The following is a 24,006-nucleotide window of genomic DNA, read 5'->3' on the forward strand; positions in this document are numbered from 1 at the left end:
GGGCAGGGGGTGGGGGGAAGGGCAGGCCTGACACTCAGGGAGCTCTTGCCCCACTGGACTGCTTATAGTTTGGACGGAGAATCAGCCAGGGGTCCAAACACCTGATTTCAGTCCCAGCCAGGCCTCTGACGAGGCTCAGGGCTGTCCGACCCACCTTGGAGAACCCACCCCCGCCCCCGTGAGGCTGTCACAACCAGGCACCTAGGGCAGGCACAGGTCACCCCCTCGTGCCTCTCCAGGTGGGGGCCTTGGGCACAAGGGGCTGGACTAAACCCCGCCCAGCAGGCGCCAGCCCCTGGGAGGGGCTGGGAGGACCAGAGAGACGGGATGGTCCAGTCTGTACAGGGGGAGTTGAGCAGGGGCAGATGTGGGTGGGGGCTGCCTGGAGGAGGATGCTGCAAGCTTCCAGGAGGAGAGGATCAGACTGAAGGCGACGGGGCAGGGGTCGTCTGGAGGAGGGAGCAGCCTGTGCAAACCCGGGGAGGCAGGACAGCGGTGCAGGGCTGCAGAACACACCCCTCGCTCTGGCCCCGGGAAGGGCTGGCTGGGTGTCCCTCACCCTCAGGCTGCCCTCTGCAGAGCCTGGGCACAAGTCCCCACCCATACCCATAGTCCTGGGACCCAGAAGGACCCACCAGAGCTGGGCTTTGGGACCTAGGGAGGGGTCCCCAGAGAGATTTTATTACCACTCCGCCCAACAAAATCTTCAGGCCAAGTCTGGGAAACAGAGGGAAGCAGTCCCAGCAGTGGGGACATATCACAGAGGCCGGGGGGAGGGGGGCAGGCTGTGATCCTCCAGCAGGTCCCATCTGTGCTGCAGCACGACGGCCTCAGGTTAGACACTAGGCAGCACTTCCTGAAAACTGGCCGTCTCCGGGGACTGCTCTTGCGCAGCACAGGTAGCGTAGAGGGGAGGGGCAGGGAGACAAGCCCAGGCACCTCACCAGTAGGGCCCAGCCTTTCCCAGGGAGGGACCGGAGGACTGGAGCAAATCCAGTGACTTGAGAACCTGCGGGGTGGTCAGACGATGGAGTGGGGGAAAGAGGTGTGAGCTGGGGACTTGGCCCATCTACCCTGGGAATCAGGGGGGGAGCACTGGGCCAAGGGGTCCCCGTGTGGGGAGCTGGCCCTGTGGGGTGGGGCGCGGCAGGAAGGACGTAAAGTAGAAGGATCTGAGGTCCCCTCCGGGCTCAAGGAACCTCCTAGGCCGTGGCTGGGTCCTTCCAGCGCCGTGAGAGTGTGCGTCACAGAGTGGCCTGATAGGACAGAAGACAGGAGGTGTGAGCTTGACTCTGCCTATGGGAAGCCCTCCCTGACTGCTCCCTTCAGGCACACAATGTGTGCCCCATCTACAAAAAGATCTGCAGGCCTGACTTTGACTCATCTTACCCTCCTCTGGTTCCATCCCCAGGACAAGCCCTTAGACATGTTCCCTAAGCCAGAGCCCAGCCGTGCGGGGAAGCCTTCAGTCCTGTGCGGAGTGGAGGGAACTTACTGGGCCTGGGGCCTGGGCACTGGCCCCACCCTTGAGGTTCTGCAGGAAGGTCACCACTTCCAGGTTCCCAGCTGCTTCTGCCTGTGGGAGGGAGCATGTGACCGGCCACTGGGCCCCTGACCCCCCTGCCACCTTCCACCCACCAGGACACCTTCCCTGGCTCTTCCCACCCAGTGCCCCTGACTCCCCTGTCCCCACAGCTCTGGTTTCAGGGAGGGGCCTAGGATGGGAAGGGAGAGCAGGACTGTGGGCACTGGGTGTAGGGGCTGGAGGAGGGGGAGCCAATGGAACTATCAGGAGGCCTTCCAGGAAGAGGTGGCCTGGGAGAGGGCAGCGGAAGCTCTGGGGCACTCACAACAAGCAGGGCACTGCGCCCGTCGTAGCCTGGGCTGCTCAGGTCAGCCCCCGCCTGCCACCATGATTGAAGGCCTTCAAGGTCTGCCCTGGCCGCCAGCCTGGGAGAGGGAGCAGAGGAGGACGAGCTGTCAGGGCCTCGGGACCCGCCACAAAGGCAGCCCCACACAGCACCCCAGCAGTGGCTCGGGCCAGCAGGGCCAGAGTGTGGGGTCCACTGCAGGCGAGCCAGTGGCCTGGAGGCTGGGTTCACCCCACAGGGGTGACCGTGACTCAGGTCAAGGACACACACATGCTCGTACTCACACAAGCACACACACGCACGTGCGCACACCCCACAAGGAGGGCCACTCGCCAGCTTCCTATTTCACAACACAGCCCTCTGGGGCGGGGTCAGTAGAGGCGGGAGGGAGGGAAGTCTGCGAGGAGATGTGGGCGGGGGGGGGGGGGGGTGTCTGGAATCAGCAGGCGGCGTGGCGGGGTGGCAGGGCTGGCTGGGAGAAGGACCCGGCCCACCTGCCCTTGCCAGGGTCCTGCTCGCCCTCACACCCTCAGGGGAGCCCACTCCCCAACCACGAGCCAGGTGGGGATAGGGACACACCAGCTGTGCTGACCGGGGCTGTGGCACCAGTGGGGGGGCTATCCCACAGAAGGGGCCCCAGCGACTCCCTCCTGGTCAGCCCCCACAGAGGCACCGAGTGATTTCTGGGGTGAATCATGCAGGATGACACTGCCAGTCCCTCCCAGACCTGTCGCCAGCCTCCCCCGCCACCTCCCACACGCTGGCCTCGCTGGGCCCCCAGATCCAGCCAGGCAGCCCAAGGTGGACACGCCCTCCCTGGGCAGAGTCCTGGATGCCCTGGGACTGGCTGCCACCGCCACTCTTGGCCTGTGTCCCCACCTGTCCCTGGAGCCAATGAGAGCAGCCCCCGGGGCAGCACAACACAGAGCCAAGCCCAGAAGTCCCTTGGAGCCGAGGCCCCTCCCTCCCTGGCGAGGCCCTAAAACCCATCGCATCTGAGCGCCCACGATCCCCCCGCAAGCCGGGAAGGGTGGGAGCTGGGTTGGTCAGCAGGGTTTGTCCCCCTGGGGACACTGAAGGTCAGGGCGGGAAGCCCTGAGGCTGGGGGCCAGCGGGGTCTCTCCACCCCACCCCACATCTACGACTGGGACCCCCAGGGCCGGCCGAGGCCAGCACCGAGGAATGGGGGTAGGGGAGGCACTGGCCAGTGGGGACGAGAGGGTCAGGGCTTCGGGGATACTTGTGAGTAGACTGTGCACACACCCCTCACCCCCCGCCCGTCGGCCTGAGAGCCAAGGTCCACACCCCTCCCCAGGCTTGGGGGCTCTTTCAGGGCTGCGGACACAGGCTGCCTCCAGCGCCCCACCCTCGTGTCTCTCCACTGCCCCCCTCGGCACCTGGCCCCAGCTCGGGGGCAGCTGACAGGTGGCACGGAGAGACCCCAGACAGAGCCACAGCAGCAGCCCGGAGATGGGGTGTCAGCGGATGGAGCAGGAAGCTGGGCTCCGCAGCCCCCGTCCTCCGGCCCACCCATGGCCAATACGCCGGCTGGAGACCTCCAGGACCCCCAACTCCCCACTAGCGAAGGTCACCCAGGCCTGCCGGGGGGGTCCCTCAGGGCACCTGTGAGTCCGAGCCCTGCCAGCCCCTGGCCGTGGTGGGATGGGGCGGGACCGCCGCTGCCCATGGGCCCAGTTTGGCCCTGGATGGGGACCAGGCCCCACTACTGCAAGGCCTGCGCTGGGGAGGACAGGGACTCAGCAGACCTGTCACCTGGCTGGAAGTGGGTGACAGCTCTCCTCCCCCAGCCACCCCAGCCTCCAGGGCAGACTCCAGCGGCGGGGCGGGCACGGGGTAGGCCCTCCTCCTCTGAAGCACTCCACCCGAGTCCCTTCCCCCTCCCACCCCCCAGAAGCCCAGGTGCCCCGGTACCCTACCTACACAGCTCTGTCCCCGCGTCCTCCAGCTCCTGGGGGGACAGGCAGGCCCCAGCTGCCCGCAGCAGCTCAATGACACCCCGATGCCTGTCACAAGACACAGTGTGCTGACCACACTGACTGCCTGCCCGGCAGCTGCTGCTCAACATGGCAGCGACTCCCCTGCCAGCCCCCTGCCCCGGGCTCTGAACCAGTGCGGCTCCCCCTGCCCCGGCCCCACCCCACCCCCCCGCAGCCCAGGGCAATGTCCCTTCACACATCCAGGGAGCTTCCTGGGACTTCCTGGGTCTGCAGGGTGGAGCCAGGTCTGAGGTACCCCAGCACCCTGCCCATGCTGGGGCATCGGCCCTGACCCAGCCGTTCCTCTACCCACATGAGGCCTTGGCCACAGGCCCCCCCCAGCCCCCATCCTAAGGGCCCTACGCACTCCCCACCGCACACACCCGCTGCAGTCAAGGCTGGGCCTGGGGAAGCAGAGTCAGCTGGGCCTGGCTCTGCCCTTGGAGGGGGGCGGGGATGAGACACTGACAGACAGATGTGAACAGGAAGGTCCCAGAACAGGCCCCGACGTCTGTGGGTTTCCAGAGGCCGACTGGCCTGGGCCGGGCCTGGAGCCACCCTGGAGTGGGATGGGGATGTGTGGTGGGGGCAGGGCCGGGTGGGGGCTTGGGGAGTGGGGGAGGGGGTGGGCAAGGCAAGGGAACAGAACCAGCAGACGCAGTCTCTCAGCAGAATTGCTGCCCGGCCCCTTCCCCCGCAGCGGCCTTGTACTGTAAATTGCAGGGTCACCCCGTTTTAGGAAGCCTGGGGAGAAGGGTGGGGTCCCCCAGGTCTTGCCCCCCCCGCCCCGAAGAGCCCTCCAGGGCACGCAGGTCCAGGCCCGGGAGTGAGGCCAGGAGAGTGAGGCTGGGAGACCGGTTTGGGGGGTGCCGTGAAGCTGGGGGGGGGGTCAGGGATGAGGGGGCGGGACCAGGACGGTGAGCTCATCACTCTCGACCCACGCCCAAGGACTCACAGCCTGGAATCTGCACCCAGCTCACTCCAGCCCCGCACCCCCACCCTGGGAACTCCCGGCGCCCTGCTCACAGCCCGGTCAAGAGGGAGCTACCTGCCCTGATCCTCACCGGGATGACGTGCCCACCCCAGGGCGCACAGTGCCAGGGCACCCCGGACTGGATCGAGCCAGACAGTCGGGCCACCCCAGGCTCACACACCCCCAGCCTCTCTCCGTGAGACTTGCCAGCACTCCCTAGCGTGGAGAAGCAGGGGGATCTGGGGCCTGGCGCAGACCCTAAGTCAGCCAACCAAGGGCTAAACACAAGAACCATGACCCATCGCCCAGACACACGTGAGCTCTCACAGCCATGGTCACGTGTGCACTCCCACACTCCACACCGATACTGCTCTGGGCTTCTGGAGGGGCCCCACTACCCATAAGGTCTTCCCAGCAAGTTCCAGGCCCCGTTCAGATAGAAGTCCCTAGCACATTGAGCTATGCTTCCTCCGAGCCCTGCCCACCTCGTGGCCACCTGCTCTGAGTTTCCACTGTCAGCCAGAGCGGGTAAGGCCTAGCCCTCGGAGAGATGCCAGGCAGGACGAGGGGGCGGGGGGAGCCGGGGACATCCTCAGGCCCCGATGCCTGTCCTTCCAGCCCCCTGCTGGCTGCCCGCCCAGGCCCTGTGCCCAGCTGGGCCGGGGGTGGGTAAGGCTCTAGAAAGCAGATGTCCTTGGCCCTGCCCGGCTCTCCCGAGCAAGCTGGGTCACCACAGGCAAACCAGCAGCCATCCTACGGCGGCCTGCCCGACTCACCCCATGGGACCCCCAGCCTGCATGCCCATTGTGGGGAGCCCCCAGTACCTGCCCTTCACGGCCAGCAGCAAAGGGCTGAATCCGTCCTCATCTCGGGGGTCCACGTCCACCCCTCTCCGCAGCAGCATGGTGACCGCCCCAGGCTGGCCTCCCCGGGCGGCCGTGTGCAGAGGAGTTTGACCGTTAAAGTTCTCTAGGCTCAGGTCACTGCCCTGGGGTGACACAAAGGCTTGTCACCTCCTGAGGGAGGGCTGGGCAGGGTCAGATAAGCCGGGAAAAGGGGATGGGAAGGGTCAGGGTGTCCCCCAGCAGCAGGGCCTGGCAGAACAGGGCCCCAGGGCAAGGCCATCCCGCGCCCCCCACCCCTGCCGGGGGGACTGGTGTGGCCGGGGCTGGTCCCCGAGGAGGGGCGGGGGCCTCACCAGGTCCCCAAGCGCCTGTAGCACCTCCAGGTCGCCGGCATGGGCCGCAGCACAGGCCAGGCTGGGCACCAGGGCCTCCCGCATGGCGTCGGCCTCCTGGGTGGAGAGAGCAGTACCCTGGGGTCTTTGGCTCGTCTGCCCCTGGGGAACCTGGGACCACGGTCCAGGTCCATCCTTCCGGGCTGTGCGCCCCAGGGCGGGCCACCCACCAGCTAAGATGTGATTCCTTGGCAGTGGCCTCCACCAATGAGGGGACAGAGACAGACTCACGACAAGACACCCGCTTTGGGGAGCACAGGAAGGGGTGCCTGGTCCCCTCACCTGGAAAGAAGGGCATACCTCCCAGGGCAGAGCTCCTACACACCGCCTGCCCCTAGTCCTGGGGGTGCTGTGGGTCATCGAGGAGCTCCACAACACGCCAGAGGGTCGGGAATGCCAACGGAGTCTCTATAGGCCGCCCGGGATGCAGCCCAGCCTGCCCTCAGCCCAGTACCCCCAGTGCAGCCAGATCATGGCAGCAGGATCCGTGATGGGTCCCGCAGAGGGGAACCTGACACATGCAGCATGACTCAGGGGGCACTGGGACGCCAGGCCTAGATGTCTCGCCCAGAGGTGGCTGTGTGCTGGGTCACCAGGAGGCCCCAGTCACTGCCGTGGGCCTAGCCCAGCCTCAACCCCAGACCCTAGGCCCTCAAGTGTGACCCCAGCCCCCCTGCCGCTTCCAGGTCTGGGCTCCTGGCTGGGAGGGTGGAGGGGGAGGCCCAAAGGGGCTGCACCCGCAGGCCCAGGAAGACCCCAGCCCCCTCTCCTTCCAGCACCTGGGACAGACAGCGTGCCTACCCTGCAGGCTGCCTCCCCCCCCACAGCCGCACCGCGCCTGGGGCCAAGACCAGCGGGCAGCAGGCCCTGCACAGCCAAGTGCAGCCGCCAGACGCCCCTCGGCCCCGCTGGTGACAGGGCCACATTCCGCCGGCTGTCCCTGTGCGGCAAGGACTCCAATCAGCTGTCTCGGCCGCTGCCCCCAGGCGCCGCTCCCGCCTAACCCCTGAATCCTGGCAGGTCATCTCTGCTGAGCACCCACGCCCTCCACCCAGGCCCAGAACCAGGCCACGCCTGGCCACCTCCTGCTTGCCCGGCGGGCGTGGTGGGTGTGGCCAGCATGGCCCCTCCCCCAGGCCCCGCCCCCCCAGGCCCCGTGCACTTGGCCCACACACACTGGGCGGTACCTGGCTGAGAGTGAGGAGCTGGGCAGCCCCCCGGCCCAGCGCGCTGCTACTCAGTGAGGGCCGCTGCTCCGCCCCCGTGGGCAGTGTCATCTCGCCCCGAAGGTCCCTGGCCAGCAGCTGGGGACGGAGAACACAGCAAGCCGGGGACGCTTGGAGCCCAGGAGCCCCCCGACCAGCCCCTAGGACCAGGCACCCCCAGGGCAGGCGATGAGGATCGCCCTGGGCCCAAAACCCCTCAGCTCAGTCCCCATCCCCCAGGCCCAGGCTTGACCCCAGCCAAGTGCCTGAAGGCCCACCACACCCTCCACTGCCCCACCCCACCTCTCCCAAGGACCCTGTGGCCTCTGGCAAGACTGGCTGCCTCTGAGGTCGCCCCAAGGAAGGCTGGGGGATGAGGAGCCATCCTGAGCAGTGCCAGACCACGGCTCCCCGAGACAGCGGAAGAGCAGGTGGTCTGAGCTTGGGGTTAGCAAGGGGTGGTGGGTGCCCAGGTCTCAGAGCTGGTGCTTTCCCCCAACGGGGAGGCCCTTTCTTCCTTTCCAAGCCAGGCACACACCCTGCTGGGCTGGGCCCCACCATCTGCCCCAGTCGCACCCTCACCATGCTCTTGGGAGCCCTGTGACCCCTGCCCCCACACCGACAGCCCGAGGGGCACCTCTTTCCTGTCGTCCAGGGTCAGCCCAGGCTGGCCCAGCACATAGGAGAGCTTGGCCAGGGCGGCCTCTGACGTCATGTCGAAGCCAGAGACAATGCCGGCTCCCGCCATGGCCTGTGGGGAAAGGGGCGCGAGCGGGAAATGGGGTGCAGGGTCACAGGGCCCGGGCCCTCCCCCTCCAGCTGCCGGCTCCCTGCCCCCACCATGCCAGCCGCGTAGTCAGAGGTCACGGCCCCCTGCAGGCAGTGGGAACAGTTGAGGATGATGAGACCCCGCTCGGCCGCAGCCCGGAGCTCCCGCAGCAGGTCCGGCTTGGTGGGCCCGTTCCCCGAGCCGAAGGTCTCCATGACCACGCCCTTCAGGGGGGGCTGCAGGAAGGCCCGGACCTGCAGGGCCGGGAGGCGGGTAAGGCGGGCCTTGGCCTCCTGCTCCAGCAGTGGGAACCCCAGGCTTGTCCTACACCATCACTAGGGGGCAGAAGCAGCCTGGTCTCGCAGTCCCGACCCCCAGCGGGCCACACAGAGAGTCCTGAGGGTCTGCTCCCGCCTCACCTGTCAGGAGATACCTGCTCCCCTCCTAAGGCTTGAAGGCCGTGGCCGATGTGACCACGATCAGAATGTCCCCCCCACACAGCTCCCAGCCCCATGGCCCTCACTCCAGCCCCTTCGCCCTGCCCTGTCTGAAACACAGCAGGGGATGCCCCCGGCTTGGCAGGATTTGGAGAAAGTGCCCAACACACACGCAGGTTCCAAGTCAGCCAGGGGCACTGCCCCCATCTCCTGCCCTGTGCCAAGGCTCCACTCAGAAGACAGACGACAGGGCCAGACCAGCCCTTCCCGAAGCAGGTCTCCCTCGAAATCCCGGGGGCTCCCGCCCCTGCACTGGCATCTAGAGGCTGCCTGACTTAGGGAGGCCACGCAGTCTGGCCCCAGAGCCCCCAGAAGGCCTCCGACTCTGAGGGTCTCTGCCTTCAGAGGGGCCCGGGGAGGAAAGGCCATCACAGACCCTCAGCCTATGAGGGACTCAGAGCCCAGAGGACAAGCAGGGGTGGTGTCAAGGGGCGTGGGGGACAGGCAGCCTGCGGGCCTAGTGCTTGTGGCCCTGTCCAGGCTCACAGGAGCGCCATCTGGCCTGACCTCAGGCCCAGTCTCTGGAAAGGCCATGACTGTTCACTAGAACTCTAAGGCCCGTCTTTCCTACCTGGCCTTCTGCAGCGCAGCGTCCATCTCACGCACCACAGGGAGGAAAGCCCATCCTGGGCCCAGACTGAGACAAGCACAGGGACCCACAGGGAAAAGACCACCCCACCTGTCCCTAGTGCCCTGGAGGGGATCGGGTCCCAGTTCACAGACTGTGACCCAGAGCTCAGGGCAGCCTGTGCCAAGTCCCACCCTACGTGTGGGGACATCCCCATGAAGCCACCCCTGTCCACAAGGAAGAAGGGCCACGGTGCCCGGCCCGTCACACCACCCCTGGCTAGCGTCTGTGGCCCCAGCTACCTGAAGGGGGCACCCACATCCCCGCCCTCGACCGCAGCCACTCCTGGGCAACGAGAAGGGGCAGTGCAGGGGATGGGATGGGATGGGAAGGTAACAGGGAGCCACGAAAGGGTGTGTGGTGCCGGGGCGGGTCCCTACCAAGGCTGCGGGGATCCCGGGGTAGAGGCGCAGCAGGCCCACGTCCCGTTCCATGCTGCTGTGCACCACCAGCTGGGCCTTCCCTCGGGCCTTCCGCACGAGCTCCCGGTTGACTGTGGGGGCAGAGGTGCACGTGGGGGACGTGTAGGCCACTGGCCAGCCAGGACCCTTGGCCAGGCTCTTCCAGCCCCGCTCCCGATGCACACCCTGCCCACCGTCCGCTCAGTCCTGGGCGGGGTGCAGCTCCAGCCTGTGCACGGAGCCTGGGGGGCAAGGAGGACCCCAGAGGGACGGAGGCGCCTGGGTCTCGCAGCCTGACTGGAATTGTGCAGGGAAGGGGGAGAGGCGCTCCAGGACCAGGAACAGCGTGCACGCGGGCTTGGAAGCACGGCGGCCAAACCCCACGGGGCGTGTCGTCCGTGGTCCCGGGAGAGGTCAGACCACCCAGCCTCTCCTGCCCAGGACCACGCACCCACCTCGCCCACAGCCCAGCAAGTCAAAGAATGAGTGAGTGAATGAAGAAAGGACGCGTCAGCTCTGGGGGAAGAAAGCCTCCCTCTGGTGCACCCCGAAGTCTTGAAGGCCAACCCCCCAGACTCTGGAAAGTGAGGGGTCCGTGCACTTCCACCCACTGGCCCCCCAGAAAGCCAGTATCCCCAGGAGTCAGAAGGTCACTGCTCCACCAGGACACAGCCAGCTGAGCCCTCCCCAACTTCCTGCATCCTCCCAGCCCTCAGGAGCCCCAGGCCCAGCCCAGGACCCCACTCTCTCAATCCTGGGCACAAGCCAGCCCTGATGGGGCAGAAGCCGGGCACTGATGGCCCTGCGGGCCCTAACCGCTGTAGTCTGTCCGAGGTAGCAGCTACCATGTCCAGCATGGGGAAATGCAGGCCCAGAATGGGGAAGGGCCACCGAGGCTACCACCCGTGTGTAGAGCCAGGACCAGACTGGTGGGGAGAGGCGTCTCCAGGAGCCCCTGGCCCAGGGCTCCTCCCCACCCCAGCCCCAGGGGGGTGTAAGGCTACAGACCTCCTGCTGTTGCTACCAGAGCCATTCATGTGTGATAATAAGCCAGGGAACGTTCCAGACACATGCTGCCCTCTCACACTGTATCCAAGGGGACTTGGGGGGATGGGTGGCAGGAGGGGGCCCACGGCATCCATCAGCAGTGAGGGGCGTCCTTAAATTTAGGGCCGTGTGCCCCATCTGGGCATGCAGATAAGCCGGGCCTGGGGGGCGTGCTGCCAGCACGCAGGAATTATGACTGCAGGGGGTTTCACAGACACAAAGAGAGCCCACGCTCTCCTCCCTGCGGGCTTGGACCATGTGCCTGAGAGCCCATGGAGCCCCCAGTCCATCCCTCCGGGGGCCGAGATGAGAGGAGGAATGGCAGCATGGGGTGCACCGAGCTGGCTCCCTGTGCAGACCCCCCACCCCAACACTCAGTGTGGGAGACCGAGCTGTCCTCCGCACAGAAGGCCCCCGGGCTCTGTGTGTCCCTCCAGCGCCTCTGACCCCCCAAGCCCCTGTCTACGACGGCCTCGCAGAAAGAAGTAATGAGAAGTAATGACTAAGAAGAGGATGGCTCGGCTGGCCGGATGGGCGGGGTCCTCCTCGGCCACCCCCGGCAGAAGAGTGGGGCACGGGGAGCCCCTCTGAGCCCAGGCATTGTCCCCCCTCCCCGCCCTCCTCGGTGCCCCCCACCCCAAGGCCTCCTCCCTCAGGGCCTGCCTCAGTGCGGCCCATGCCCTGTGGTCTGCCCGGGGCCCAGACAGAGCCCTGCCCTCCCCAGGGAGCTGCTCCCCGCCTGCCAGCCGCGGCATCCCCAAAAGTTCCGCTCCTGAGCCCCCCAGGGAGCCAGGCTGGCAGAGCAGGCACCCATCCCTTCCTTCCTCACCAGGGCTGGAGGGGCTCAGTACCACCCCACCTCCACAGAAAGGAAGGCAATCTGGTGCCCCCCTCACACCCACGCCCTCTCCTCAGGGCGCCCTCCGCAAGCAGGTGGGGCCCCGCCTGGCCTCTGGAGCCCTGGCCATTCCCCAGGCCCTGAGCTGGGGCTACCTGCTTGGACACCCCACCTTGGTGGCCCACGCAGGCCGCCGTCTCGGAGCAGCCCCCGACTTCGCCTCCCAGGGCAGAACAGAGCACTGTCCTCGCCCCCGGTTCAGGGGGGTCCTCCTCAGCCCCAGACACAGGTTCCCAGCCCTGCTCCCCGCAGAAATCCTAGGCCAGGAGCCCTCGTCCACTGGCCCTGCTCCCTGCCCAGCTTACTTGTGACATCGGTGCCCATGACGGCCAGAGGGGGCAGGTGCGGGGAGCAGAAGGCCGCGAACCTGCGTGAGTCCACCTTGGTCACTCGGTTGCCCCGAAACAGCTGATTCTGGAAGAAGAGACAAACCTGCAGGGGAGGGGAGAGGCCGTGGCTCAGCCCTGGGGAGCCCCTGTGCCCTCCAGCCTGCCCCCTGCCATCTCGGCAGGCGCTCCCTGCAAATGCCAGAGGGCTGCCCCAGCAGAGGCCTACCCCCCGCACCCCTACCCCGCAGTGGGGCAGGGGGCCGGACGTTCGAGGGCCCCGCCACCCTCCCCTTCCCACTTGCCCACTGCCCCCACCGCTGCTTCCCAGGGAGCCCCTGTGAACTCAGCCCAAGGGTGCGGAGAGAGGCCTCTCCCCGGAGCAGCAGGGTCCCAGCAGGCCCTGCTCCGGAGCTTGGGTGGTGGGGCTCTGGAGCTGCCCACCCCCGTCTTCTAGTCTCTCTAGAGCAGTCCTCCTGGGGAGGGGCAGGGGGCATAGCCACCCCACACGTGGGGGACACTGCCTCCCCACCTCCCAGCACGGGGTCCCCTGCAATGTGAGGGGGTGTTGTGAGGTCCCCTGTGGCCCCCCATGAAGGGGTTTGCTGAACAGGGAAAGCCAGCTGCACAGCCAGACAGTGCGGCCAACTTCTATAAAAAAGCCACGCACACACACAGACAGCGTGAGCACGTGTAAGAGACATAATCTGGGGGCGCCAGGGGCTCCGTCGGTGAGGCCTCTGCCTTCGGCTCAGGGCATGGTCGCAGGGTCCTGGGATCGAGCCCCGCATCGGCTCCCTGCTCAGCGGGGGGTCTGCTTCTCCCTCTGCCCCATGCCCCACTTGTGCCCGTGTTCTCTCAAATAATAAAAGAAATCTCTTTTAAAAACATTATTTATTTATTTATCTATTTCAGAGGGAACACATGCAAAGGGAGCAGCAGAGGTAGAAGGAGAAGCAGACCCCGCCGAGCAGGGAGCCTGACGTGGGGCTCCACCCCCGGACCCTGGATCATGACCTGAGCCAAAGGCAGATGCTTAACCCACTGAGCCACCCAGGCGCCCCTCAAATAATAAATAAAATCTTAACCAAAAAAAAGATACATAATCTGGAAGAAAATACAGCACTCTGTTCACAGCAGCACCTCTGGGAAGTAAAGCGTGGGTGGTCTTGTTCCCTCCTGCTCTTTCTATCTTCGGAGTTTCTCTATGATGACAGCTTAGGTCACGTGTGAGGTGAAGGAAGATCTTTAAACCCTGCCCGACTCTCTCCCTGCCAGTCCCACCCAAGAGCCTCCCCCAACCCCTCCCCTACACTCCTGAGGCTGAGCCCCCACCCCCACACCAGGGAGGGGGAGGGTACCTCGGGGATCACGTACTGGCCCGCCATGAGCAGGGCCCCCAGCAGGTTCTCCCGGCCGTCGTTCCACAGGGCATGGATGGGCACCTGGGAGAGGAGGCCAGAGACGGTCTAAGGCTCACGCAGCCCCCGACAGTGGCATCGGTGGGAAGCATGAAGAGAGGCACAAAGTCACGGCAGCTGGACAGGGCTGACAGCAGGCCACGCACCCACCCCGGGAGAGCAGAACAGGCACCAGCGGGACCCACGGAGCTGCCCAGCTCAGCCAGCCGGCACCAACCCATGGGCGCTGCCTCTAGGAGCTGCAGGACTGAGAAAGAGACCCGGAGTCCGGCCTGGGTCCCCCCTGTGGCCTCAGGGAGGCCCTCATGCCCACCAGCAGGCCTGGGCCATTACCTGGGCGCCCGTGAGGATGACAGTTTTCTGCAGGTTCTCCAGCACGAAGGAGAGCACGGAGGCCGCAAAAGCCATCGTGTCTGTGCCGTGAATGACCACGAAGCCGTCGTACTGCCCGTAGTGTCTCTGCGGGGTGCAGCAAACTCAGGCAGGCCTCCTCCCGAGGAAGAGAGAAAAGGGTCCCCGGTGCAGAGGGAGGGAGGCAGGGAGGCACTGGTGGGATCTTGGCCACCACTGGCAGGGAAGACATTCTCTGGAGGGTCCACGCTAGACTTCCAGCCAGCATCTCCCCCAGGTGATGGCCAGTCAGGGCTCCCAAGAGCACAGGTCAGCTGGAGGGCTACACCAGGACTCAGCTCAGGACTCCTGGGGAGCCCTGTGCCATGTGACCCCTGCCCGGGCAGGCGGCTACAGGGGCGAGTGAGCTGTGAGCCCACAGTCCAGCAGGAGGGCCAGGCAAGGACATGGCAAAAGGGCACAAGGCACAGCTGGGGCTGGGAGCTGGCGGGTGACTGCGAGGCTGGCTGCAACAGGACCCGACAAGAGGGCAGGACACTGGCGGGCAAACGTGGGGAAGAGTCCTTCCAGGTACAGCAAAGCCTAGAAGGCCTCCCAGACACGCTGGCCACCTCTGCAATTCATCCTCTGGCCATCAGCTAGAGGGCAGCCAAGGCTGGGCCTTGGAGGGTGGATGGCCCAAGCTGTGGATGCAAGGGGCACAGTTCTGGGAACCAGCGGGGCCAAACCCACCTGAGGGGAACATCCTTCCTGGCCCATTGGAAGACCTTGCCAGGCTGACCCTAACTGCGGTTGCAGAGCAGTGTGGCAGGCTGGGGCACCCTCTGCTGGCCACATGGGGCACTGCCACAGGTGGGGCCACCAGGGCCCCAAAGACCCTTTGAGTCTGCGGGTGGCTGGACACTGCCGTCAGAACAGCACTCCCGGGAGCTCAGCAAAGCGGTCAGGCCCCAACCAGAGGACGCTGCTGGCCATACACCAGGGAGACTGCCCCAGACTATGGCCACAGACGTGTCCACTGTCAGCTAGCGGGCCATTCAGGAACATAAGGACCAGGCCCAGGGCCACACACTGTCCCACTCACAGTGAGAGGGGATGGGCCCGGAGGCTGCTTTCCCCCGCCCCCGCAGGCAGAAGAACACAGGTGTGGGGCGGGGGTCAGCCCCCAGCTGCCGGGAAGACGAGCCTACGTGATGAGCCTCTAAGGCTTCTTAAGGGAGGCAGGTGAGAACTGGGCCTGGAGAGGGCGGGAGGGCGAAGTAGGGGTGGGAGGGGGCAGGAGGCAGTCGGGTAGCAGGCCAGGCCTGAGCAGGAGCGGGGCTGGCAATGACGAGGTTGGGCAGAACAGAGAGGAAAGCTGACGGAGGGGGGTCTGGCACCAGGTAAGGGGTCCACACTGGGTGCTATAAACCACGAGAACTGCACAGGGTTCTGTACCTTTTATGGGCCCCAGATCCATTAAGTCCCTGCCTTCAGGGTGGGTGTGGGTGGGGTGAACGGGGGGGCGGGGGGGGCATGGAACCTGTCAACCTGCAGGGAAGCGGAGAGCATCCCAGCCCGGGATACTAACCAGGACAGCTGTCTGGGACATTTCCCCATGGGAAAGGGGACATGGCCCTCGCTGCCCACGCTCTGCTTGCACAGGGGAAAGGGCCTGAGATGTAACCTGAGGGTCCAGCACTTTCCTAAAACTGCCATTTACTGATGCTCCCAAGTCTCAGGCCAGGCAAGCAGACCCCACCACCCCAGACCCCAAGGGGAGTGCTTCTGAAGCCCTGGCCACGCCCAGCCAACCAGCCCCGCCCATACCCACCTCCGCCCAGTACACTCAGCTCCACCCACACTCCTAGCCACGCCCAGACTCTCAGCCCCTCCCAGTACACACAGCCCCACGCACACTCCTAGCCACGCCCACTCGCAGCCCCCGGTACACACAGCCCCACCCTCCCAGCCCCGCCCAGTACTCAGCTCCACCCACACTCCTAACCACGCCCAGACCCGCAGCCCCTCCCACATCCAGCCCCGCCCAGTATACTCAGCTCCACCCACACTCCTGGCCACGCCCAGACTCTCAGCCCCACCCACACTCCCAGCCACCACCACACTCCTCAACTACCTCGATGGTCTGAGCGATCTGAACCCACTCAGTGATGGTCATGTCACTGGAGTCAAAGAGGGGCTGGCACTCCAGCACCGCGTAGATGACTCTCTGGTCGGGGCTGGCGGGCCTGCGGGAGGCAGAACAAGGACTCCCGCTTGCCCCCTGCTCCCCTGGCCCGCTCTGCTCCCCCCACCCCACCCTAGCGACCCCTGCACCAGGGACTTCTCAGTGGGCTCTACATATCCAGTCTCTTGGCATCCGGAGGACAGGGCCTGGCCTCCCCCCTGAGTCCCCAGGAACAGGGACCTCGGTCCTCAGGAGGGTTCAAGGATTGGGCAGGGCGGTCTGTGCCCTCGCAGAACCAGCTCTGAGAGGGAGGCTGGGGCCGCCCTCCGTGGGCCAGAGGACGACCCTCCAGTAGGAGGGGCTCGGGGGCCAGGAGGGTGACCCCCCCCTCAGCCTGACAGTTGTGAAGGGCACCAGGCAGCCTTGGCCGAGAGCTAAAGATAGGGGACCCTTACACGAGGGGAGACAGCCCCCGCCTCTCTTGATGAGCTTGCATCCACATGTGGCTGGGGGCCCGAGGTGGGGGAGTCCGAGGCTCACTTGAAAGGGAGCTGTTTGTCGGTTCTAAAGCCAGGAAAGTGTGAAAGGACATCAGTGACCACAGCCAGCCCTGTGGGCCCTGCAGGCAGCCGTCTCAGCACAGCTCTACCCCACTGACAGCCGGTGGTCATCCCCACCTGGGACCCCACGGAGCCCCCACTCACGGCAGCACCAGTGTGTCCTCCGGGAGGCCACAGGCCCGGGCGTACTCTTCATCATGGAACATGGGCAGTGACCTCAAGACTGCGGCCAGGCCACTCCCAGGTACGAGCACTATGGGCAAAAGCCGGATTGGGGGCAGTGTGGGTCAGGGCCAGCAGTCACCGCTGACTCCTCTAGTCACTGGTTCCTCCCTCCGCGTCGGGACATCTACCCGACATGCTGGGGGCCAGGCCCAGGGCAGGGCTGGGGTTTGTCGGGGGAGAACCTGGTGAGGATGGGCAACTGCTCTGTCTGGACCGCACAGTTTCCTGTGGAGCCAGTGAGATAGCCCCAGGGGCCCTGCAGGGGCTCTGGCCCCTCCACCCAGGGCCAGGTCACCCCATCTGCCACCTTTTCTCTCCGTGCAGCCCAATGGACCTCCGGTTCTTCCCCCACTTCCCAGAAGGCCCACACCAGCTCCTGCTCACAGACATACTGTCGGCTCTGTCTGCAAGTCCTTGGTCCAACCCCCTTCAAGTCCAGCAGGTGCTTCGCCCCAGCTCGGGTTGCTACCTCCAGGAAGTCCTCCTTGATGTCCAGGCCCACTGCCCCTCCCACGTACTGCCCAGCTGCCCTTGTACCCTCACTAGACCACGTGCAACCCCTCCACAACGCACACAGCCCAGGTCCTCTGCCTGCAGCCTCAGTGTCCTAGAAACCTGCATCTAAAGCACTGGACAGAAATGGTGTTGTGTCGTAGAAGAGCCCGAATACGTTACAGGTGTGTTTCCTAGAAACAAGCCTTGGCAGAGGCTCTCAGGCTTCCAGGTCCTAGCCTTTTGTTCCAGCCTGCTTCCTACCAGCACCGTGACCTTGGACAGGTCAGCTAACTTCTCTGGGTGTCTCCCACATGCCTGGCTGTGGACAACAGGGTGCCCCTCCTTGAGACACGTCCTTAGCTGAAACAAGTAAGAGGCACATCTGTGCTCATCTCACACTGGTGGACGGTGATGCGTCAGCCAGGCTGTGACCTCACTGGGGCTGTTTCCCCGCCCCAAAACCCCTCGGAGTGTCCGTCCGCCCATTAACGCCCAGGCCCCAGCTCCTGCCAGTCCCCCGGCCAGCACGGGCAGACCGGGCCCATAGCTGCTCAGGGATGTTTGTGGCAGAGGGAACCCCAGTGGGGATGCACTGTGAACAACGTGCCCTTGCCTCGCACGCAGCCCCAGCAGGAGCTCCACTCACGCTTGCCGCAGAAGTAAACCATGTGGGCGAGAAGCATCATGCCAATGGGGCCAAGCAGACAGAGGGGACATGAGCGCACGACTGCCGTGGAGGAACCAGGCAGGGAGAGGCACGGATGCTGCAGCGGTGCGGCCACGGCCAAGGAAGCGGGAAGGACGGACCCTTCTTGCCCGAGGTCAGATGCCTGCCCAGAGCAGGGGTGGGAGGCACCGTCCTGCTCACTTGTTGGAACTACCCCGGGAAACTCACACGGCCGCTTTCCACTGCAGCTCCTTGTGGTAGGTGACACAGGGCAGTCTGCAAAGCTGAGGGTCCAATTGCGGGGCAGGTGAGGTGGGGATGCACTTGGTGTGGGTTTCATGGGACACACGTATGACGTGGGTGGTCACCTGCTGACGCTTGGAGGGGCAGTGGCTGCCAGGGACATCCTGCTTCCGCGAGGTGGGGAGGGGCAGGGCTGCAGGGCCCCCCGGAAAGGACAGGACCCCGCTGTCCCACCAGCCAGGGAGCATGTGGGCAACACAGGCGAAACTGACCCAAGGAAAGGCCTTGCTCTCCTGTTGTTCTCGCCGCACAATCCTGTGGCGGGGTGGGGGCTGCTGTCACGCTAGAACAGCATGGGGAAATGCCCAGCCAAAGATATGGGGGTGCCGCCGTGAGAGAGCATCAGCAAGTTAATGAACAAAACAGTTTTCTGATATCCTGGCTTTTTAAAACCAGTGATTTGTTATGATTTCCTTAATCATTCCAAGTAAATGTTCACGTTCACATTGAACTCTGATTTTGTAAATCATGTTATTTTTCTCAGCGAGGGCCCCCACACCAGGTGCCTATAAAACCAGAATGTGGTCTCGTCCTTGGGCCCCAAAGGCAAGGGGATGCAGCTCTGCGCCCACCAAACCGCTCATGTGTACCCTAGGACAGCAGATCCCCCTAGAACCACCTATGGCTTAGGCTCCAGACAGGAGTTTGAGCCCGTGAAACTGTGTTCAGGAAGGAGGGCCGGGCCGAGGGCTCAGATGCCGCAATCTGGTGACGAGGGTCGGCGGCGGGAACTCCTTCCATCTGCCAGGCTGTCCTGGTGCCGTCAGACGCTCGGCCCCAAAGCTCTGCTCCCTGCGCTATGTGTTCAGGTGCCTGCAAGGGCTGCTACGGTGGCGGCAAGCAGGGAGGGGCTCCTGGGTTCCCCGGCTGTGTGGGAGGAGGCCCCAGGTGCTGCTCAGCCTTGGGCTCGGGGTCATCATCTGGCTTCTTTTCATGATGCCCCTTGCCATGTGACATCTTTCCTGAACCCAGAGATGGAACGGGTCAAGGGCTGTCCCCAGTGGCCACAGCCTCTGCCCTTCGCTGGCCGTCCTGACCTTTGGCAGGCTCCAACCCACAGCGCCGTGTGCCCTGCAGGCCAGAAACAGTGATGATCCCAACAGATTTGCTGTGGCTGGCCTGCGCCCTCACCGCCTCTCGCCACCCTCGCGCCGCTGGAGCCCCGTCCGCAGTGCAGGGCGAGTTAATCATTGATGCGGTTCCCATCAGAACTCTAGGGAAAGGCCCGGAGTCCTGAGTTCAACGACCCGGGCAGGGCTTGGAGCCGCCAGGAGCTCGGCTCCTCCACCCGCCCTCATCCTGCTCTTGCCCTGGCCTGGGGTGCAGCCCTGGTCCCCAGACACCTTTTCATTCTACAACATTTTTAGCCAAAAAAGCCAGCGGGAGATGTGTGTCCCTCAAGAACACGGAGAGCCAGTCACGCACTAGAGCAGGCCCAGGACCCTCCCTGGTCTCAGGAGCCGGGGGTCAGGGGTTGCATGACGCTAGAGGGACAGCAGGGACCAGATCCCACACCTCTTCCTCCTTTGTCCTCTGGCCCGTAAGTCACGGGCTCCCTGAAGCATTCCTGAAGGGGGAGGACTGGCAGCTGCCGTGGGGCTGGGGACGAAGTGGGCCACGTGAAGGCAAAGCCCTCAGCCAGCAGCGGAGAGAGGCCGCTGTGGCTCGCAGAGGACGAGGCACCCCTGCCCTGGACTGGAGGCCACCTGCCCCGTAGGCAGCAGCTTGGCCAGAGCTCTGAAGACCAGCATCATTGCCGGCTGGGACAGGCTGGCCGCTCTGGACACAAGAAGGTGCTTGGTGGCCTCACCTTCACCAGGCCAGACGGCCCCAGGCCCAGGGCAGGCTCTAAGGGATTCTGGAAGATTCCTCCCTGTAGGGAAGACGACCCCCACCCCCAGGCTGTCTTTCCTGAGTCAGGGTCTCTAATTCACCTTCTGAACAGGTGAGTTTGCAGCCTCTCTGACCGCAAGGCCGCCCGGGAGAAGCAGGGGAGGCAGGCACAGCTGGTGGGAGGGGGTCGGAGTCCACCCGTCCCTGCAGCCCAGACCCTGGGAACTGCGTGTGGAGCGCAACAGAATTGCAGGCGGCCCCATGCCAAGCCTGGGGGAGCAGCATGGGGGGTGGGTGCAGGGCAGCTACCCACTCTGGGCCCCGTCTCCTTCCTCCCAGCCCTGCCGGCGCTCTCCCACCTCCCGGGAAGCCCCCAACCCCGTGCCCTCCAGGGAAGCAGGGAGCCAGACACAGGGTCCTGCCCGACGGGTGCCCACAGCCCTACGTGTTCCCGGCACACGGCCTTCGTGACCTTCCTCACATTCTGCCACTGGTTCAGTGTCCGCCCCTCTCTGGCCTGGGGGGGTGGGGTGGCAAGTGACCACAGCAGCCCCCTGCACGGTGGTGTCCGCCGGGGCCTCCAGGCTTCAGGTCACCCACCAGCTAACCGGGCTGGAGAGGCAGAGGGCACAGCAGCCGCAGGCGGGCGGGCCGGGTGGACAACCAGGTCCCTGGGCCCAAGCCCCTCCAGGACAGGGCTCTCTCTACACAGGCCTGAGTCCTGGGGCTCTGCATGGGCCGGGGCCACCAGGAAGAGCCAGTGGTGTCGGAGTCACCACTCCCAAGGCTGAGGTTTCATCCTGGCCTGCCTGGACATCGGGGAACTGTCTCCCCCTCTCCCAGGAATGCCAGAATGTTCTGGATGCTGGTGGACAGCCTTCCTCTTTCTGGGCCGTGGGGGACCTCGCTGTAGGTGCTTGGCCCCCACTGAGGGCATCCTGGCCTGGGGTGGCCTGCGAGCTCCAGCACCCCCACCCGGGCCCTAACCCCCCAGCAGCAGCCACCGCCACAGAGGCAAAGACAAGATGTGCAGCTCCCCAAAGCCCCCTGCCGCCCCTGACCACTCCCCTGAAGTGTGTGCCCACTGCTGTCAGGAGCCCTCCTTGGGGAAGGCGAGGCGTGGGGTCACTGCCTCTATCGCCGGAGAGGAAGGCCTGGACGGCAGCGACACACCTGCCCACCGCCCTGCCCACGGGGAACGCGGGAGGCGGTGGGACAGAAGCGCAGGGCGCTCCGGGTCTGGGGGGCACACCTCTGTGCTGAGGGTTCCAGCCGCAGCTGAGGGGAGGGGAACTGAGAGCGCCCCAGAGGGCCCCCAGTGCCCGGCCCTGGCCTGAGAAAGGTCACTGGGCGTGAGAACGACCCCATCCCCACCCCAGGCCTCCAACTCACCGCCCTGCTCGCTCCGCATGCCGATCGTGCCGCCGGTGTAGACGGCCAGGAGCCGCCGCTGGGGCTCCAGCGCGCGCGCCATGCGGACCTCGGGACCAAAGGACCGACGGGACCGGGACCGAGACCGAGGGGACGAAGGGGAGGTGGCGGGGTGCCGAGGGCAGCCCGGGGAGGGGCGGGCGTCCACCTGCCTGGGGCAGTGCTTGTGGCCGGAAGGCGCAGAGAGCTGGGGCGGGGGAGCTGCTGGCCGGCGGGCAGGCGGGGGCTGTCTGGGGGCGGGTGCGGGGCTTGATGGGGCGGGGCTAGGGGCGGGGCCTGCGCGGTCTTGGGCCCTCCGACTGCCGACCCGTGCAGTGGCCCCCGGTGCTGGAGTGGCTGGGGCCTGTGAGACACAAGCCAGCGCCTTACGGTTGGCCTGGAGGACCCCCAGCGCAGAGTGAGGGCCGCCCCCAACCCAGGCGGCGCCCGCAGAGGCCGGTGCCGTGACCACACCTGCACTGCACTCCTGGGGGTGGGGTACAGGCAGAGACCCCCACTGCCCACGCACACAGGTCCAGGAGGAGGACGGGAGGGGACCCCTCCAGGGCTAGAGGCCCGCCCCTCCGCCCCCGCACGCAGCCCTGCAGGGCACCGGAGCCTCGGGTTAGGGTTCGGTTTCGGTTCCAGAGCAGGTTCATCCGGAGGCTGGATCCCCGAGGCCCGCATTCGGACCTCCGCTGCAGGCTTGGGGGAGGGGGACAGCACTGTCTCCACGCGCTGCCCTCCGCCTACCCCATGTGCATTCCAGGGAAGCTACTTTGATAACTGCCCACGATGCAGAAGTGATTCCTGTCCCGACACCAGCCGGGGAACTGTCCTCTGCTCTGGCTGGCGGTGTCAAGGGCAGAAACGGTCCCGCCGTCCTCGAAGCCAAAGTCCGAGACCAAGGTGTCCCTCTGCCGGATTCCAGGGTCCAGACCTCTTGTTACAAGGACACCGGCCACCCTGGGCTCCGACCGAAGGTCCTCCTTTTACCCTCATTCCCTCCTTAAAGGCCTGTCTCTGAATACAGTCCCCTTCAGAGGGGCTCGGGGTCAGGGCTCACCATGTGAATGTGGGAGGGACACAGTTCAGCCCCCACCGGCAAAACCTGGTTCCCTCCGTTGCTGGTTCGCATCACTGTTCGGGTCTGTAAAGGTGCTTGTTCTTGGGCGGCTCTGAGCGGTCCTGACACCTGCCGGGGCCCTTCGCTGTTGGGGGAGGGAGCTCCCCGGTCACCCTTTCAGGAAGCCACCCCTTACCCCGCCCACCAGCACCCTAAAATGTCCTGGGAACCGGGAGTTTGGGGCCGGGCAGGCCTCCTCCGAGATCACTACCTGAGCCGAAATCAAGAGGTACTTAACCAACTGAGCCAGCAACGCGCCCCGTGAACCATTTTTGTGTACATACCAGGGCCCGCTGTGGGCCTCTACAGGCACTGGGGACCCGGTCCTCCTGGAGCTCCCTTCCCAGTGCAGGGGCAGCAGGAGACGCTCCCCGTCCCCCTAGCATCTCCTGGTGACCAGTGCTGTGAGGAGAAATAAGAAAACTGAGTGACGGAAGGTACTGTTCTGGGCAGGGTGGCAAGGGACCATCTCTCTGATGAGCTGACACGGGGGCCGGGTCCCAGGCAGCAAGGAGCCCGGGGAGTCTGCACCCTGCCCAGGAGGGCAAGGGAGGGCCGTCTGAGGGAGGGAGCACTCGCCAAGGGGGTCAGGCCCAGGGAAGGATTTGGGATTTAAACCCAGTCCGGGCCTGCGCGGGTTTGTCTTAAACTCTGCTGAGTGGAGAGAGGCAGGCGAGGGGTCGTAAGGGCCATCAGGAGGCCAAGCGGCCGGGGGCCAGTGGCTGGGGAGGAGTGAAGTCATACTGGGAGCACACTGGGACGCTTGGCTGTGACACAGAGACCAGAAAGCACAGCTCAGGTTTTGGCCAGAGCTTCGCACTAAATGGGGACCGAGTTCTTGACCCGGTCAAGCAAACCTGGGGCAGGAGGAATGTGGAGGGGCCAGGAGGCGGCGAGCTGTGCCGGGTGCCTTGTGTCTGACCCGGCGCCTGGGCGACCCAGAGGAAACGAAAGTTGTACCTTCTGGAGTCACCAACATGGGGACAGCGCGGGGAGCCTGACAAGGTTGCCAAGGAGCAGAAGACGGGACATGGAGGCCCAGCGTGTGCCAGCTTTCCAGCTCGAGGCCAGGAAAAGGGGAGAAGCCAGGAGAGCCAGCGGTGAAGGCGGGGAAGATGTACACCGAGGCCCAGGGCGGGAGTGTCGGCCGTGCAGGCCCTGACCGCACTGAGTGAGTGGGGGCTCTGGGTCGCAGGAACCCCAGCATGGAACAGAGGGGACAGACGCCCACTGGAGGGCTGCTTCGATGGGCCACTGAGCTCCCCACCGCTGGAGGCCCCACGTCTCCCGCAGGAACTGCCTCCCTGACTCTGGGTTGGGGTGATGTCTGTGGCCCCCTCCTGTGGGGGGGGGCTATTCCAGGATTCCCCATTTCCTCTACGGGGACAGCCTCACCGTGGTGTCGAGACTGGAAGCTGAGTCTGGAGGACCTGGACGGCCCATCGGTCCTCCCCAGGGTCGCTGCCCACTTGTCTCTTATCTCTCAAGCTGCTCAGAGGGCCAATGCTTCTGCCCCGGGGGTCCCTGGAACACACGCTTTTCCTCACATCCCATGCACACCCTTGCTGGCACCACTCCCTCCACACAGAGCAGGGGTGC

General features: G+C 65.4%; 1 protein-coding gene across 1 annotated transcript; it reads right to left on the bottom strand.

Annotated features, from left to right (window-relative positions):
* Positions 1-1,219: 1,219 nt before the first annotated feature.
* ASPG (asparaginase) lies at positions 1,220-21,407 on the bottom strand. Its single transcript, XM_032839655.1, has 16 exons — positions 21,264-21,407; positions 16,493-16,601; positions 15,738-15,849; positions 13,604-13,729; positions 13,211-13,294; positions 11,829-11,955; positions 9,558-9,670; positions 8,124-8,306; positions 7,921-8,034; positions 7,266-7,382; positions 6,040-6,135; positions 5,666-5,829; positions 3,809-3,895; positions 1,851-1,950; positions 1,496-1,576; positions 1,220-1,256 (listed from the first exon to the last, which is right to left on the bottom strand). The coding sequence occupies exons 1-16, from the start codon at positions 21,343-21,345 to the stop codon at positions 1,245-1,247; spliced, it is 1,707 nt and encodes a 568-aa protein (XP_032695546.1). The 5' UTR covers positions 21,346-21,407; the 3' UTR covers positions 1,220-1,244.
* Between the last annotated feature and the right edge of the window lie 2,599 nt (positions 21,408-24,006).

The sequence above is a fragment of the Lontra canadensis genome, unplaced genomic scaffold, assembly GCF_010015895.1.
Source record: "Lontra canadensis isolate GAN:19392208 unplaced genomic scaffold, GSC_riverotter_1.0 scaffold108, whole genome shotgun sequence".
NCBI lineage: Eukaryota > Metazoa > Chordata > Mammalia > Carnivora > Mustelidae > Lontra > Lontra canadensis.